The following is a 13,577-nucleotide window of genomic DNA, read 5'->3' on the forward strand; positions in this document are numbered from 1 at the left end:
GTGGGGGAGAGAATGTGTTTGTGAAGTTCTTTGGTGGGGAAAGGAAGCCGAGGGAGCATTGCAATAAAATAAAAGTATAATTGTTCCGAAGATGCGTGGAGAGAAGAAGCCAGCTTGGACTGAGCCTCGAGCCTCGATCAAAGCATTCCGCTATTCTGATTTATTGCCTGCTCGGTGACTGTTTTACAAAGGAGACCTGTGATCAGCCATTGCTTTCCTTGGCTGGGCTTGGAGGAATCTCGCGGATATATTTATTTATTTTGTTTGCATTTTTTTTTCCGGTAGACTTGCACTTCCATCCAGTATTTATTATTAATAATTCTCCCCCCCCCCCCACAACACCACCACCCTTCCCTGTTGCCCTCCACTTCCCCCACCCTTCTCTTCCTCCTCCTTCTCCTCTTCTTGCACGGGGTGGGGTGGTGGAGAGAGAGAGAGAGAAAGGGAGGGGGGTGGGTTTTTCTTTCTTTTTTTTCTTTTCTTTCTTTCTTTCTTTCTTTCTTTTTTTTTTTTTTTGCTAAAGCGCATCGCCGCGCTGGGGAGCAATGGATGGTGCACGGCGGTGCAACGGGCTCCGGAGGAAGAGAAGGTCCAGATCGGAGCGGGACCGGGAGAGGCGATCCAAAGGCGGATTCGGAGGAGGGGGTGGCAGGGGGGCAGGCGGCCGCGGTGGCGGTGCCCGGACCGGGGCTTTGCTCTCCTCCTCCGGGTCGGAGAGGGAAGACAATGGGAATCCATCCTCGTCCCGACCCAGGCGCCCCAGGAGGAAGAGAAAAGAGTCTTCCTCGGCCGAAGAAGACATCATAGACGGCTTTGCCATGGCCAGCTTTGTCACTTTTGAAGCCCTGGAGGTGAGCAGAGAAAAAGATGTTTCAAGGTCTTTATTGTGGCTTTTGGGTTGGGTGGGTTGGGGGAGGGGAGGGGGGGTGGGCTGCTGAGACACTGTCTGGGCCCCGGTTCGACGCTGTCCGTCTCCCCTCGCCCCCCCCCTACCCGCGCGGGTTTATCGATCATGTCGAAATGTCTGGGGGGGAGGGGGGGGGGAATATTCATGTTAAATGTATATCTCTGTACGTTGGCTGAGTGGTGGTTGCTCAGGTCGACATGCTGGCTTGCTTCGTGCTGATCTGGACGCTTTGCAGTTGCATTTGGGGAGTGGTGTTGTTGGAGCCTTATTTTTGTGTGTGTGTGTTGAGGGGGGGGGGGGGGGGGCTGCTTTGATTCCAGACGGTGGACGAAGCAAAAGCATCTCCCTCCCTCCCCCCGTTCTGAATGTGCCAAGGGTGCTCCCTCTCTCCGAAGGGGTTAATATGGAGCTACAGCACCACACACACAAAAATCAGCTGTACTTTTATGGCACACACTATTGTGTCCTTCTGTGCGGATGCCTCACTACTTAAAACACCTGCACCGTTTGGTTTTCGAAACGATATTTCTCAGGGCGATTTCTAAGCGAATGGCAGGCAGCCTTGTTTGGTTGGATTGTATCGAGCTGCCGATTTTTTTTTTAAAAGCGAGAAGAAAAAAAAAAAAAAACGTGTACCGAAATTGAAGGGAAAAAAATATCTTTAACTGGATTGGGTGCATTGTGTTGGCAGAAAGTGCTTTGCCAGCTTTTAAGAAATGATCTGGCTGTGGCATGTTTGTGACAGTAGCTTCCTTTTCCTGCTGATAGCATATAATTGAAATCAAACTTTTTGAAAAAAAAAATAATTTTGCTTTTAATTTGAATGCTTTGTAATAGTGCCCACGGTGACAGGAGGTAAATCTGTTCTGGATTCTAGTGTTAGCATAAAAAAAAAAAATCACATCATTGTCAAGGTAACCTTGCAGTAGGAGCTGGTGTGTTGGGGATGGGGGAGGGAAGGGGGGGGGGATACTCTGATTTACTGCTCAAACAGATTTTTGCAGAAGTAAGAAGTGGAATTGGACATGGCATGCAAGGCGCGGGTGCATTCATATTGGTATTGTGTAATGCAGTTGATTTATTAATGTTCTGGCTGTCTCCTTTTAACTTTGTTGGAAGAAAAAAAAATCACCTTTTCCCTTTATCTCTCCTTGAATATGTGATGAAACTGCTGGTGCTCTGATTTGAAAGGCTGCTCTGAATCAGAACTCACAGTTCCTGCCTGCCTGCTTGGGACACATCAAAAGACTGTTACAAGTGGTTACTTATTTTTATTCCTTGTGTTTGCCGCATCAATTTTGTAGCAGTCAAATGGTTATGGATGGTTCATGTGTTTTTTTTTTTTTTATCCTCTTATGCTGACACCAGCTGTTCTCATCTTTTAAAAATAAACATATCAAATAGGAAAAAGATTTGCCCCTTCTTGCTTCCAAACAATAAATTTCAAACGTACAGGCATGGGGCTCAGCGTGGCTTTCCAGCACCCTTAGGACTCGGGGATCAACTTGTGCTGAACCATTCCATCAGACTAAAGCAAACACTTAAAATCAGTGGCTGGCAGGGAGTCCACTCCTCGCCATCCTTAGTCACCAAGGCCCTTACACTCTCACAATATTTTTGCCATAGGCACAGAATGGGGAGAAGGCACTTGGGCAAGAAGTGGGGGGAGGGGTTGGAAAGGGAGGAATGAGGGTGCTGGAGGTTCTCCCAGGTGCAGAAATGGTTGGTGAACAGGTATCTGCCTTGGTGCTAACACCCCACTTGTGGAAAAACCACAGCCTTGTTGTGAATGGTTGAGACGAGAGCGGGGTCCTCCTGCGGATTCAAAGGCTTCTCTACTTTCCTAACATTAGCGAACCATTTTTTATTTTTCTAAAAAAAAAAAAAAGAAAACAAAAAACGTTTTGCATGTATTCATTTATTTGTAAGCACAATAAAAATGACACTTGATTTTGGAAACCCGGTTGGGTGTCTTGTCTCTTGAGTCTGTTTCCCCAACATCTGTGTGTCCGGAAACTTTCTGCAGTGACAGGCTCCTGTTTTTAAAGCAGTTAAAATAAAAGAGAGAAAAGGACAGGGAATTGTTCAGCTGCAGATCTGGGGTAAAAATTTGCTTGAAACAACAGAAAAAGCAAAAAAAAGTCTCATGCTGTGGAAGCCTCAGTGTGTGCTGTTTAGAACAGCTCTGACCAGTTTAAATGTTCTTACGTGGCGTATTCTGCAGAACATGGCCACTGGTAACCAGCTACTTAGCGATTGCTAGGCCAACCTTTGACCTGTTTACCGATGTAGCCCATTCCCAGCTTTCTGTCTTTTGAACTATGCAATTTATACTTTTTAAAACTTATTATGGCATTTATTTAGAAACGCAAACCGGTGGCACTTCCAATTTTTCTTTTTTTTTGTAGTTGTTTTTTTCCTAGGTTAAAATGCAGTTTGGCCTGGCTGAGGCCATGTGAACTGGTGATAGGTGCACTCAGGCCGTCGCTCATGTTCCTTTGCACTTGCTCATACAGTCAGGTTTTCGGGGCTGCCTTGGCTGTAGTTTGTACATTTACATTTTCCTACTTTTTTTTTATCCTCAACATTAGCCGTGCTCATTGTGCTTCAGGTTGGTTTTCTCAAAAGTGCAAGAAGGTCTGAAGATGGCCTCCCTAGCAAGCATTTCAGTGGCCAGTATCATGTCTCTTGATGAAAAACTCAAGAGAGGCACAGAAAGTTGACTGGGTATAAAGTTACTTTGCATTCTGCATTGTGAGTTTTTTTTTTTTTACAGGGATGGCTGATCTGTTTTCATTGTTGTGCAATTATAAACCTCTGAGGCTTTACCTATCTGTTCACGCTGTATTGAAATAAAACAGTGTTCTGAACACTGACTGTGCAGCATTTGGCTATATTGACACTCTAATGTAGCAATCAAATGGTTATTGATGGTTCGTAGGGCTCCCTTCCCTCCCACCCCCCACTCCCCTTTTATGCTGACACAAGCTCTTCTCATGTTTTAAAAATAAACAAGAGAGGAATACAATTTGCATCTTCTTTCCCAACAATAAATTGCATGTACACAAGCTTGTGTGTAGCTCAGCGTGGCTTCCCAGATCCTTGGGGCTTGCGGGTTTGCCTGGTCTGGTACGGAGGACCTAGGCCTCAAGTCGGGGAAAATTGCTGAGTCTTCTAAATGTCCCAGTCTGGAAACTCTAAAAGATGTCAGCTGGAAAGGGGACCCCTTTTGGTCTGCCCGTTTGTACCTGCCTGCTGTGCTGGCACAAGTCTTACTCGGGCCGTGGTCTTCTCCCTGTCCTCCACCACGCGGGTCCCTTTTGTGTATATCCCATGCATTCTTGAGTTCTCCCGTTGTCTTGGCCCCTGTAACCTTTGCTGGAAGCCTGTTCCACGTCCTCTCGGTGGAAAAAGCGCTTTCTCACGTTTTCTTTGGAACTTCCTTCCCTTCACCTTCAACGATGACCTCTTGTCCTTGAAACTGCATTCTATGGAAAATATTTTCTTCTAGTGCTCTATTGAAGCCGGGTGGTATTCAGTCATTAACGTTCTGTCGTGTCATCACTTTTCAATTAAACATTTAAGAAACGTACACACACACACACACACACACACACACACATATATGTCTATATTTGTGTAATTATATATTCTCCCCCCTTTCTCCAATTGCATATGATGTTTAACCTGCAGTTTTCTGTGTTTTCACAAAAACGACCAAGCATTATTTGCAAAAATCAAGGTTTTTTTGGGTTCCAAAATGGGACATACATGGGAAAGCAAACTTCATAAGAAGGGAACCAAAGATTTTTTAACCCCGCTCCACAGTCTGGTTGATATCTTAACCTCCGCCATATCACTGTCACCTGGCGTCAGGTTCATAAGTCCCACAGGGGTCATTTATGCTGCAAACATTTTGTGACGGCACAGAGTAAACCAGCAGCTATATTTTCTAGCTTATCTTTTCAAATCGGGAAGAGGTGCAGCTCAGGTGGTTTAAGCGGAGGATTTTGAGGACCGAGAAGTTGCTGGTATTGGTGAGTCTGAATCATGACCTCCCGCCGAGTCTGTGCATGACCCTGCACAGGCCATGCACGCTTTTGCCTAGTGCTTCACCGTGCAACGAAAATAATCATGGTTTTTTTTTTTTTGTAACTGTTACTTCTTTGGAAGCTCTCATTCAGAACGTGCCCCAAAACTGGCCATCAAACTGGCTGGATCCATATATGTTTCTGAAGAATTCTAATTATAAAGGTTGTTGGGAGCCTGGTAGGTTGAAAGATGCTTTTCCCAAAGCAAATTTCTATTTCTGTTGCAGTTGAGTGGGTACCTTTTGAGAGTCTAATGTCACTAAAGCAGCTTCCAGAATGACAGAATCACTGGCCCTGTAAATCAGTGCTCGGCCAGTGGTAAAAACTGGTGCTTTCCAGGGCTGGCGCCTGTAGAGTTCTCCTCCACCGGGTTTTTGATGGACTGTTTTCAGCAGATCTGAAGCTATTGCTTCATGGGGGCAGGCGGCAGATTGTGAAACTCACTTACTGGTCTTGTATGCAACAAATGTCCTAAACTAAACTGCTAGAAGTTAAAAGAATGCTGGAAGGCTGGGCTGGAAGAAGGTGCCTAAATTTCAGAAAAGTGAACAAAAAAGGAAAAGGAGCAAAAAAATGAAAATGAATAGAAACAGCAAAATAAAGAAAAAGCCAAAGAAAATAAAAAAAAAGTGAAGAAGTGAGAAAAAGTAAGGAAAAAATGTTCCCTTGCTCTGAACATTTTTGAATGGTGCCTAAGTTTTTCTTCTTGAAATGGAATTTTATGTGGAAAAATAAATAGAGCCATTAGAATACTATTTCCTTTTGCGGAGTATTTTATGTTGATTTGAATGGTGCATGCTTTTTTTTTTTTGTTTTTAATGACTGAGACAATGGTGCTCCTGCAGTGTCTACAGCGTCTTAACCCATTTTGACCCAGTATCCTATGTAGGGCATAGCTTCTTAAAATATTTGGGACATAATGGGTTAACTTTCAGGCTCTCCCACAACTTGAACTCTGACATTCTTGACCAGGCCACTCTGACTCATTTTTGAGAAGTACTGGGAGGTGTGTGTGTAAAACGGCCCACAATGGTTTTCTGAGTTTTGGGCTTCGATTTGGCAGATGCTACAAATTGCCATTGGCCTGCAGTTTTTGGGGTTTTTTTTAAGTTAATTCTGTGGTCACGTGACTTGGCAGTGTTAGCCTCGGCGAAGACTACTTCAGAACATTATGGTCTCGTAAAATTCCCAGCCGCTGTAAAATGGATACCGTGAGCAGTTCTGTTTGTTAGAGTAATAATAGGAAATGGTTATTGCGGGAGGGGGGTGGGGGAATATGCTTGGTTTGCTGTAATGACAGATTCTGCACTGCCAATTTGTCCAAGCTGGGTTTCTGCTGCATTATTTACTTTTAGAGGTAACTGGTTAACTAATATCTATTTTTTCTGTCTCACACAGCTGTTGACTGAGTTAGGAAAGGAAGTGAGATTTTTCATAATGAGAGGTCTTTAAATGGAAATGTATTTCGGGAGAATACCTGCCTATCAGAATATCTTCTCCTTGACTGGGATCCCACTCCTTCTCCGGGCCTGCCTTTGCTTCCGTGACTCAGCGCACCTCTCAGCCAATCAGAGAGCTCCCTTTTCACCAGCGTTCTAAAACGCTCTAATCCCACCACAATGTGCTGGGCTCTTAAAGGCACCACTCTCAATTCAGGCCGTCGCCATGTGTGCCTTGGAAGGGCGTAGCGGCATAACTGGGCAGTCGAACTAAAAACACCGCCGGCGTCTTTTGTGACGCCAAGGGGAGAGCCATTTTGCTAGCCAAGTGCGAGCACGAGGGAAGAAATGGGCCAGTCAAAACCCCACTATCGCAGTGGGCTTGTATTGAAGCAAAGCATAAACACATGTCTTTGGTGACACTGCTGACAATCAACATGGCTTCCTCTGTTTTAGCTGGATTGCATGAAAGTGTGTTGCCTGAAGTGATGAAAATGGGGAAAATACGTTTAGCAGGAAGGACTACCTTTAGTGGTTGGTTTGGAATGCCAGGTTTTGCAGTGGCTGGAGTGGCAAGGGAGGGTTCCTAGGTGCCACCGTTTTAAAAATGTCTTTTAGTTTGTCTGTATAAAGCTAACTTGGTTACTGTACAATAGCTTAAGGGAGAGGGATAGTGTCCTGATCCTTGACTGCTGGAAACTGGAAGGGCATGCCCTGTTTCTCGGATGCTTCCTCTGAACACCTGCTGCTTGCCACTGTCGGAGATGGGATGCTGGGCTACATGGAGCCTTGGTCTGATCCACTTCTTATCTTAAGTGAAATGATATTTTATTTTTATTTCATTGCATTGGAGTGGTGTGTCAGTGCTCTGTGTGGAGGCAACTCTGATCACAGTTAGAGATGGTTACTTTTTTTGTACATTAGTGTAATGCCATTTTGTTCATAAAATTGAATTGTAATATGCTTTAATATTATGTGTGTGTGTGCTTGTATACACACACACACACACACAGATAATATATATGCATTTATTCCTTTTTTGTTTTAGTTTGGCCAAGCCAGCAACTTTGTTTAATCCTGAAGCTTTTTTTAAACAAATTTTAAAGAATTGTTTCATCTATAGCACATTGATGTACAGTCTTTCATAGACACCTCAGTTCAATGTATGGAAGTAGGCTTCCATTAGCATGTGCAAAAAGTAACTAACTTCTGGGTGGCATTAGAATTTATGGTTATGTAATGGTGCACTCCCTGTGAAGGAACAGAGTGGTCACTGTTGCCCGGAGAGCAAGTCCCCAAACACATTTACATTTCGCCAAGGAAAAGCATTTCTGATTTTTTTTGGGGGGGGGGGGGGGGGGGGAACAACAGTACAGGGCTCACCTCCCGGTTCCCTGCTTCTTTCGCCTGTTGACGTGGATGGGATTCCGCATTCTTTATAGAGGGGATGAAGGGGGAGAGCAGTTTGAAATCACCATCATTGCATGAGAGAGTAGGAGAAGAATTATTATATCATGTTGACTGGCCTTGGGAAGGGCGGAGCAGCCTGGATCCCAAAATGCTGAAAATGCTTCCCACGTTGGGAACCAAATTGTCAGAAATGGAGAGCATTTTCCACTAGTGGTTCTGAACTGCACCAAATGACATTTCGGGCTGTATTTTCTGCAGTTTTTCGTATAAGGTTAAATTTGACAGCCGCAGAGAGTTTTAAATGCGAGTGCTTCTTTTCTAGCCGGCATGGGTTGCATTAGCTTTTATGTGACGGCAGCTTTTTATATATATTTTTTTTAAGTACTGTACATTTGAAGTATTTCCAGTAATTTTCCTGTGTTCATAAGTACCTTGTTGATGAAATCACTGAGCTCACAGATACGTCTGCGTGTCAGATTACCTAACGCATTGTAGTCCCGCTTTTGGTCTGGTGTGTGCTTTCCTCAGCTCAATTCAAAGCAGATGTTTTTGTTAAAATATCTCCTTGGCTCACGAAGGGATCGCTCACTGGGCAGCAACCCAAATGGTGCTCGCTGGGAAAGACCTCTTTTGCCGGCTAGACTCGCTCTTTCTGCAGCCATCTGCTCAAAATGAAATCATATTGACACCTCCCCCCACCCCCATTCCCCTCACACACAGCGCTTGAACTATAAGGCAACCATAGTGCGAGAATCCCGCATCTACCACTACCTAGAATTTCTGTAGTGCTACTAGACATATGCAGCGCTGTACAGATGCACATAAGATACATTCCCTGCTCTGTAGAGCTTTAAATTGATGCACGAGATGCAGGCAAGACTAATAAATGGTTTCAACAAATATATTTACTATAGTAAACATAGTTACAATTGATAAGGTTAGAACCAGGAAGAATCAGGGTTTGAGGTTTAAAAGGAACCTCAGAAAGTAAGGTGGGATTTGTGGAGGCAGCCTTCACAGCCACTTTTAGGCTGTGACACAACGGCGGCCCCTAGTGGCTAGATTTGGGTCCCACAGTTACAGGGTTCCAGAAGGAGCCCTAATGCGTGCTCCCTCTCCCAGCTGAAAACTCTCACTGCAGCGACTAGGCTACGTGAGATGGGAGGGGATATAAAATAAGGGGAATAAAGTCCGTGGGTAGTTAAGAATGAATGCTCATGGTATCATATCTGAGCCCCGATATAGTTTGAGCTGGTAGCCCAGAGGGGTAGGAGGAACCTACTTGCTCCTTCCCTTCCCCCTCCCAAAAAAAAAAAAAGAATTTACATACTGGATAAGACCAAGGATCTATCAAGCCTAGTATCTTGCTTCCAACTATGGTCAATCCAGGTCACAAGTTCCTGGCAAGGTCTCAAACAGTATTGCACAGTGATAAGTAGTGGCTATTACATAAATGTATTTGGTTAATAACAGTTTGACTTCTCCAGGATTTTGTCCATTCCTTTTTTTTAACCCAGCTATGCTAACTTCCTTAACCACATCCTCCAGTAATGAATTTCAGAGCTTAATTGTGCATTGAGTGGAAAATAAATTTTTATGATTTGTTTTGAATGTGCTACTTACTAACTTCATGGAGTACTCCCTAGTCTTTGCATTTTTTGAAAGAGTAAATAACTGGTTTACATTTACCTATTCTGTTCTACTCTTGATTTTATAAACATGCTGTTATATCCCCCCTCAGCCGTCTCTTCTCCAAGCTTAACAGACCCAACCTCTTTAGCCTTTCCTCATAGGGGAGCCATTCCATCCCCTTTATTTTGGTTGCCCTTGTCTGTACTTTTCCCAATGCAATTATATCTCTTTTGATATACAGCAACCAGAACTGCACACAGTACTCTAAGTGTGTCCTCACCATGGAGCGATACCGAGCCATTATGACATTTTCCATTTTATTCTTCATTCCTTTCCCAATAATTCCTAACATTCTATTTGCTTTTTTGACTGCTGCCCCACACCGAACCAAGAATTTCAAAGTTTTGTCCACTATGACTCCCAGGTCCTTTTCCTGGGTGGTAACTCCTACTATGGACCCTGACATCATGTAACTACAGTGTGGATTACTTTTCCTCAAGTGCATCACTTTGCACTTGTCCACATTTAAATTCCATCTGCCATTTAAATGCCCAGTCTTCCAGTCTCACAAGATCCTCCTGCAATTTTTCACAATTTGCTTGTGATTGAACAACTCAGAATAATTTTGTATCATCTGCAAATTTGATCACCAGCGGGGTCATTCTTTATTCTGCAATGGGCCGTTATCGCATGCGTTAGGGCCTTATCGCACGCGATACTGGCTGCATCATGGCGGCTTTATTCTAATTAGGGGAAGGGGAGGAGTGTGGGCGGGGTTTGGGCGGAGTTATCTCCCAGGCAGTGCTGCAGGCGATAATGTTTTTGACATTATTGCCTGCAGTGCCGCGGGAAATAACTACACCTTTTCCTGTGGTGCTATGGGGGTGATAGTGTGCGGTGCGGTGCGGTGCGGCTGCCCACTATCACCCCCTGTCCCTTTTTTTTTTTTCGCGACACATCATTATGCTATAAATGTAGCAGAATGATGAATCTAGGGGTTAATTTGTTCCCTTTTCCAGGTTATTTATAAATATATTAAAAATCAGTCATAGTACAGATCCGTGAGGCACACCTCACCCTTTACCCTTCTCCACTGAGAAAACTGACATGTAGTCCTACTCTCTGCTTCCTTTCTTTTAACCAGTTTGCAGTCCACAGTAGGACATCGCCTCCTATCCCATGACTTTTTAATTGTCTAAGGAGCCTCTGTCGTGGGGCACTTTGTCCAACGCCTTCTGAAAATCCAAATACACTACATCCACCGGCTCACCATTTTAGGCAGGACTTGAATATGACCAGACAGGGAATGACACATCAGCTCAAGAAGTATCTTCCAGACATCATTCCATTCCCAGCATGAGCAAAGAGTAGGGCAGAATTGTGCCTGTTTGATTGAAATACTGTAGCACAGCCCCGTTCGCATTTTAAAGCTGTCATGTAGCTAGGCACCACAGAATATCAATTTTGCTTATTTGTTCGGTATTGTCTGTCTTTTTTTTAATGGCCTGAATTTGTTCTCCCAATACACTTTTTTTTTTCTTTGCTTTATACTTATTTGGATAACTGGTGTGCAAGTGTCGTTCTGGCCACACTTTTTAAAACCTCTGTTTGACGTGTTCATGCCATATTCCTGCTTTTAAAGGTATCCGTGAGATGCTTGTATGGGATCATTACCACAACACTGCCTCCATATTTTATGTTGATTCATGGTGACAAGGGTGGCTAAGTAAGAACAGCTTTCAGCAGCACCTCAGAAGTCATGTCTAGCCTACCAAAACACCCAATGACTCTGTGCTACAACTTCCATTACAGAACCAATACAAAGCATGTAATTTAACCTGTACAGTTTAACAACCAACTATGTTTATAACGACTCTGATAACCATGTTAACAAGCACGTGAATTTATGAGCACTCTATTAAACATCGAAACTTTGCAAACCGTTGTGATGGCGAAACCGAAAGATGGTATTTAAAACTCGATAAATAAACAAATAAAATGTCAAAATCTGAAGAACAACTTGGAACTGTAGTAATTTTGTGTTTGAACTGCCAAATTTTGGGGGGGGGGGGGGGAACAAAAGAATACATTTTATTAATTTTTCTTTGCCAGTATTGCTGATTTCTTTTTTTTGCCATACATTTGAAACTGGTTTCAAATGAGATTTTCATGCACACCATGATGGTTGAAAATGGTTTTGAAGTCATTTTTGGTTTCCAAAACTCAGTGGGTAAAAAGCATGTATATGAGGCTTGTGCTGTAACAGCGAAGCTCGTCTGTGCACAGTAGCGCAAGCTGATTTTGAGCTCAACTTAGTATTTACTATCCATCTGCTTAATATTTCAGGAGGAGGACACAAGTCAAGACGTATTCCTTGTAGGGTGTTAAGATGTCTGCATTGGGATAGCAGTGATACAAATCGTTTCCTCTAATTGAGGTTTCTGTATAAGATCAGGGGAAAAAAAAGGAATTTTGGTTTACACATTTTTATGAAGACCAAAGCTGAACCACAAGCCAAAGTGAAACCTAGTCACTCACCTGGACTGGCCATTCTGTCTGTGCACAGAGTTCCTCCTTCATTTATTTCTTGAGCTGTGGAAAAACTGAATAAAACAACAATTATCCTGGCCCACCCCTTGAGCTCATTGGACTCAGGCAAGTAAATTGCAGTGAGTCCTGGTTGACAACCTTGGCAAGTTTTTAAACTCCCGATTGCATGCTGAAACCCCCCGAATGAATTATGCAGCCACAGAAGTCAATGTTGGTAAAATGTAAGGTCTTTATGTGGTTAATCTGTTTTGCAAAGAAAAAGATTAAGCATAAGCAGATACGATTCTACATGCCTTGTTATGCACATTTCATGTATTTTGTTTTGGTTCTGAAAATCATTTGTTAGAATGGATTCCTTGCAGGCTCAGCCACAGGGACCCTTTTGGGTACAGGGTACTTTTTTTTTTTTTTTGTTTTCCATTGTCTGAGCCCTTGGTAGTAAACAGAGAGGATCTGCCCTCCACAGTCCGATGAACTTTCAGGGTCATTAGGGCTTCACACAGTCCACACTGCAAAACTTCATGCTTAAAAGTTTGCTTCTTCTTCCTGGAGGTAAAGTGGGAAACAGGTGTGCCATCTGTGGTGAGAGGGAAGAGCCACGAGTATAGCACTTGCTTTATGTAGGGAGTGAGCAAGCTTTGAAATGAGGCTGGATTTTCGCTTATTTTCTTAAAACCCTTATATAAACCCCAGTATGTAAATGAAGCCCTTTTGTGGTACCAGATGTATTCCTAATGACTGTAGAAGTCCACAGGACTTAAGTATGATAATGTCTTTCATTCCTTTGGCTGCTTGTCTGCACTGTCCATTGACCTGTTTTCTGAATCCAGTTGGCGGGTGGAATTACCAATGTGAGTTATTTGTGGTTTTTTTCAATATATTTCGGTGGTGAAAAAAAAAGCTAACCAGCAACTAAACGCTGGGCAAAATAGCTAAACTTTTTAATGTAAAAAATCATTGAAATTGTTTTCACCTATCATTATTGCATAATTTACAAATATGCAGAGCCAGTAATACACAGAGGAGTCCTAGAACATTAAAGTAGAAGTGATGTACTGTAATGTTTATTACTTTATAAGTACAGAAGATATCTAATGCTTTTTGCACATGGTGCGATGGTGGCATTAATAAGTCTTCTATTTTAGACAGGTAGTTTCCTTGCTGCATGCCACACCCCTGGTCTTAAGCAGGAGGACATAATAACTCAGAATGACAGACTAAAGACTAACAAATCACGAGGACCAGATGGTATTCGCCCCAGAGTTCTGAAATGAAAAATTGCAGTTCTGTTTCTGGTGACTTACAATCTACCATTTAAAACATCCATGGTAGCAGAAGACTGGAAGATGACCATTGTTATGCCAGTGTTTAAAAAGGGCACCAAGTGTGATCTGGGAAATTGAAGACTGGTGAGCCGGACTTCTGTGTTGGACAAAATGGTGGAAGCTATTCTTAAAAACAAAATTACTGATCATATATTAGACATGATTTAATGGGAGAGCGTCAACATAGTTTTTTGTAAAGGGAAGTATTATCTTACTATTTTCT

At 43.1% G+C, this 13,577-nt stretch overlaps 1 protein-coding gene across 7 annotated transcripts in view; it reads left to right on the forward strand.

The window, feature by feature from the left end:
• The first annotated feature begins 528 nt into the window (after positions 1 to 528).
• Positions 529 to 13,577, forward strand: part of AUTS2 (activator of transcription and developmental regulator AUTS2) — a 1,828,564-nt gene continuing 1,815,515 nt past the window's right edge. For all 7 annotated transcript variants that reach the window (XM_029612215.1, XM_029612220.1, XM_029612218.1 and 4 more), the window contains exon 1: positions 529 to 851. In XM_029612215.1, the coding sequence (XP_029468075.1) occupies positions 546 to 851 (306 nt within the window). In that variant the 5' untranslated portion in view covers positions 529 to 545. The remainder of the gene's footprint in view (positions 852 to 13,577) is intronic.

Source organism: Rhinatrema bivittatum, chromosome 8 (genome assembly GCF_901001135.1).
Source record: "Rhinatrema bivittatum chromosome 8, aRhiBiv1.1, whole genome shotgun sequence".
Taxonomy (NCBI): domain Eukaryota; kingdom Metazoa; phylum Chordata; class Amphibia; order Gymnophiona; family Rhinatrematidae; genus Rhinatrema; species Rhinatrema bivittatum.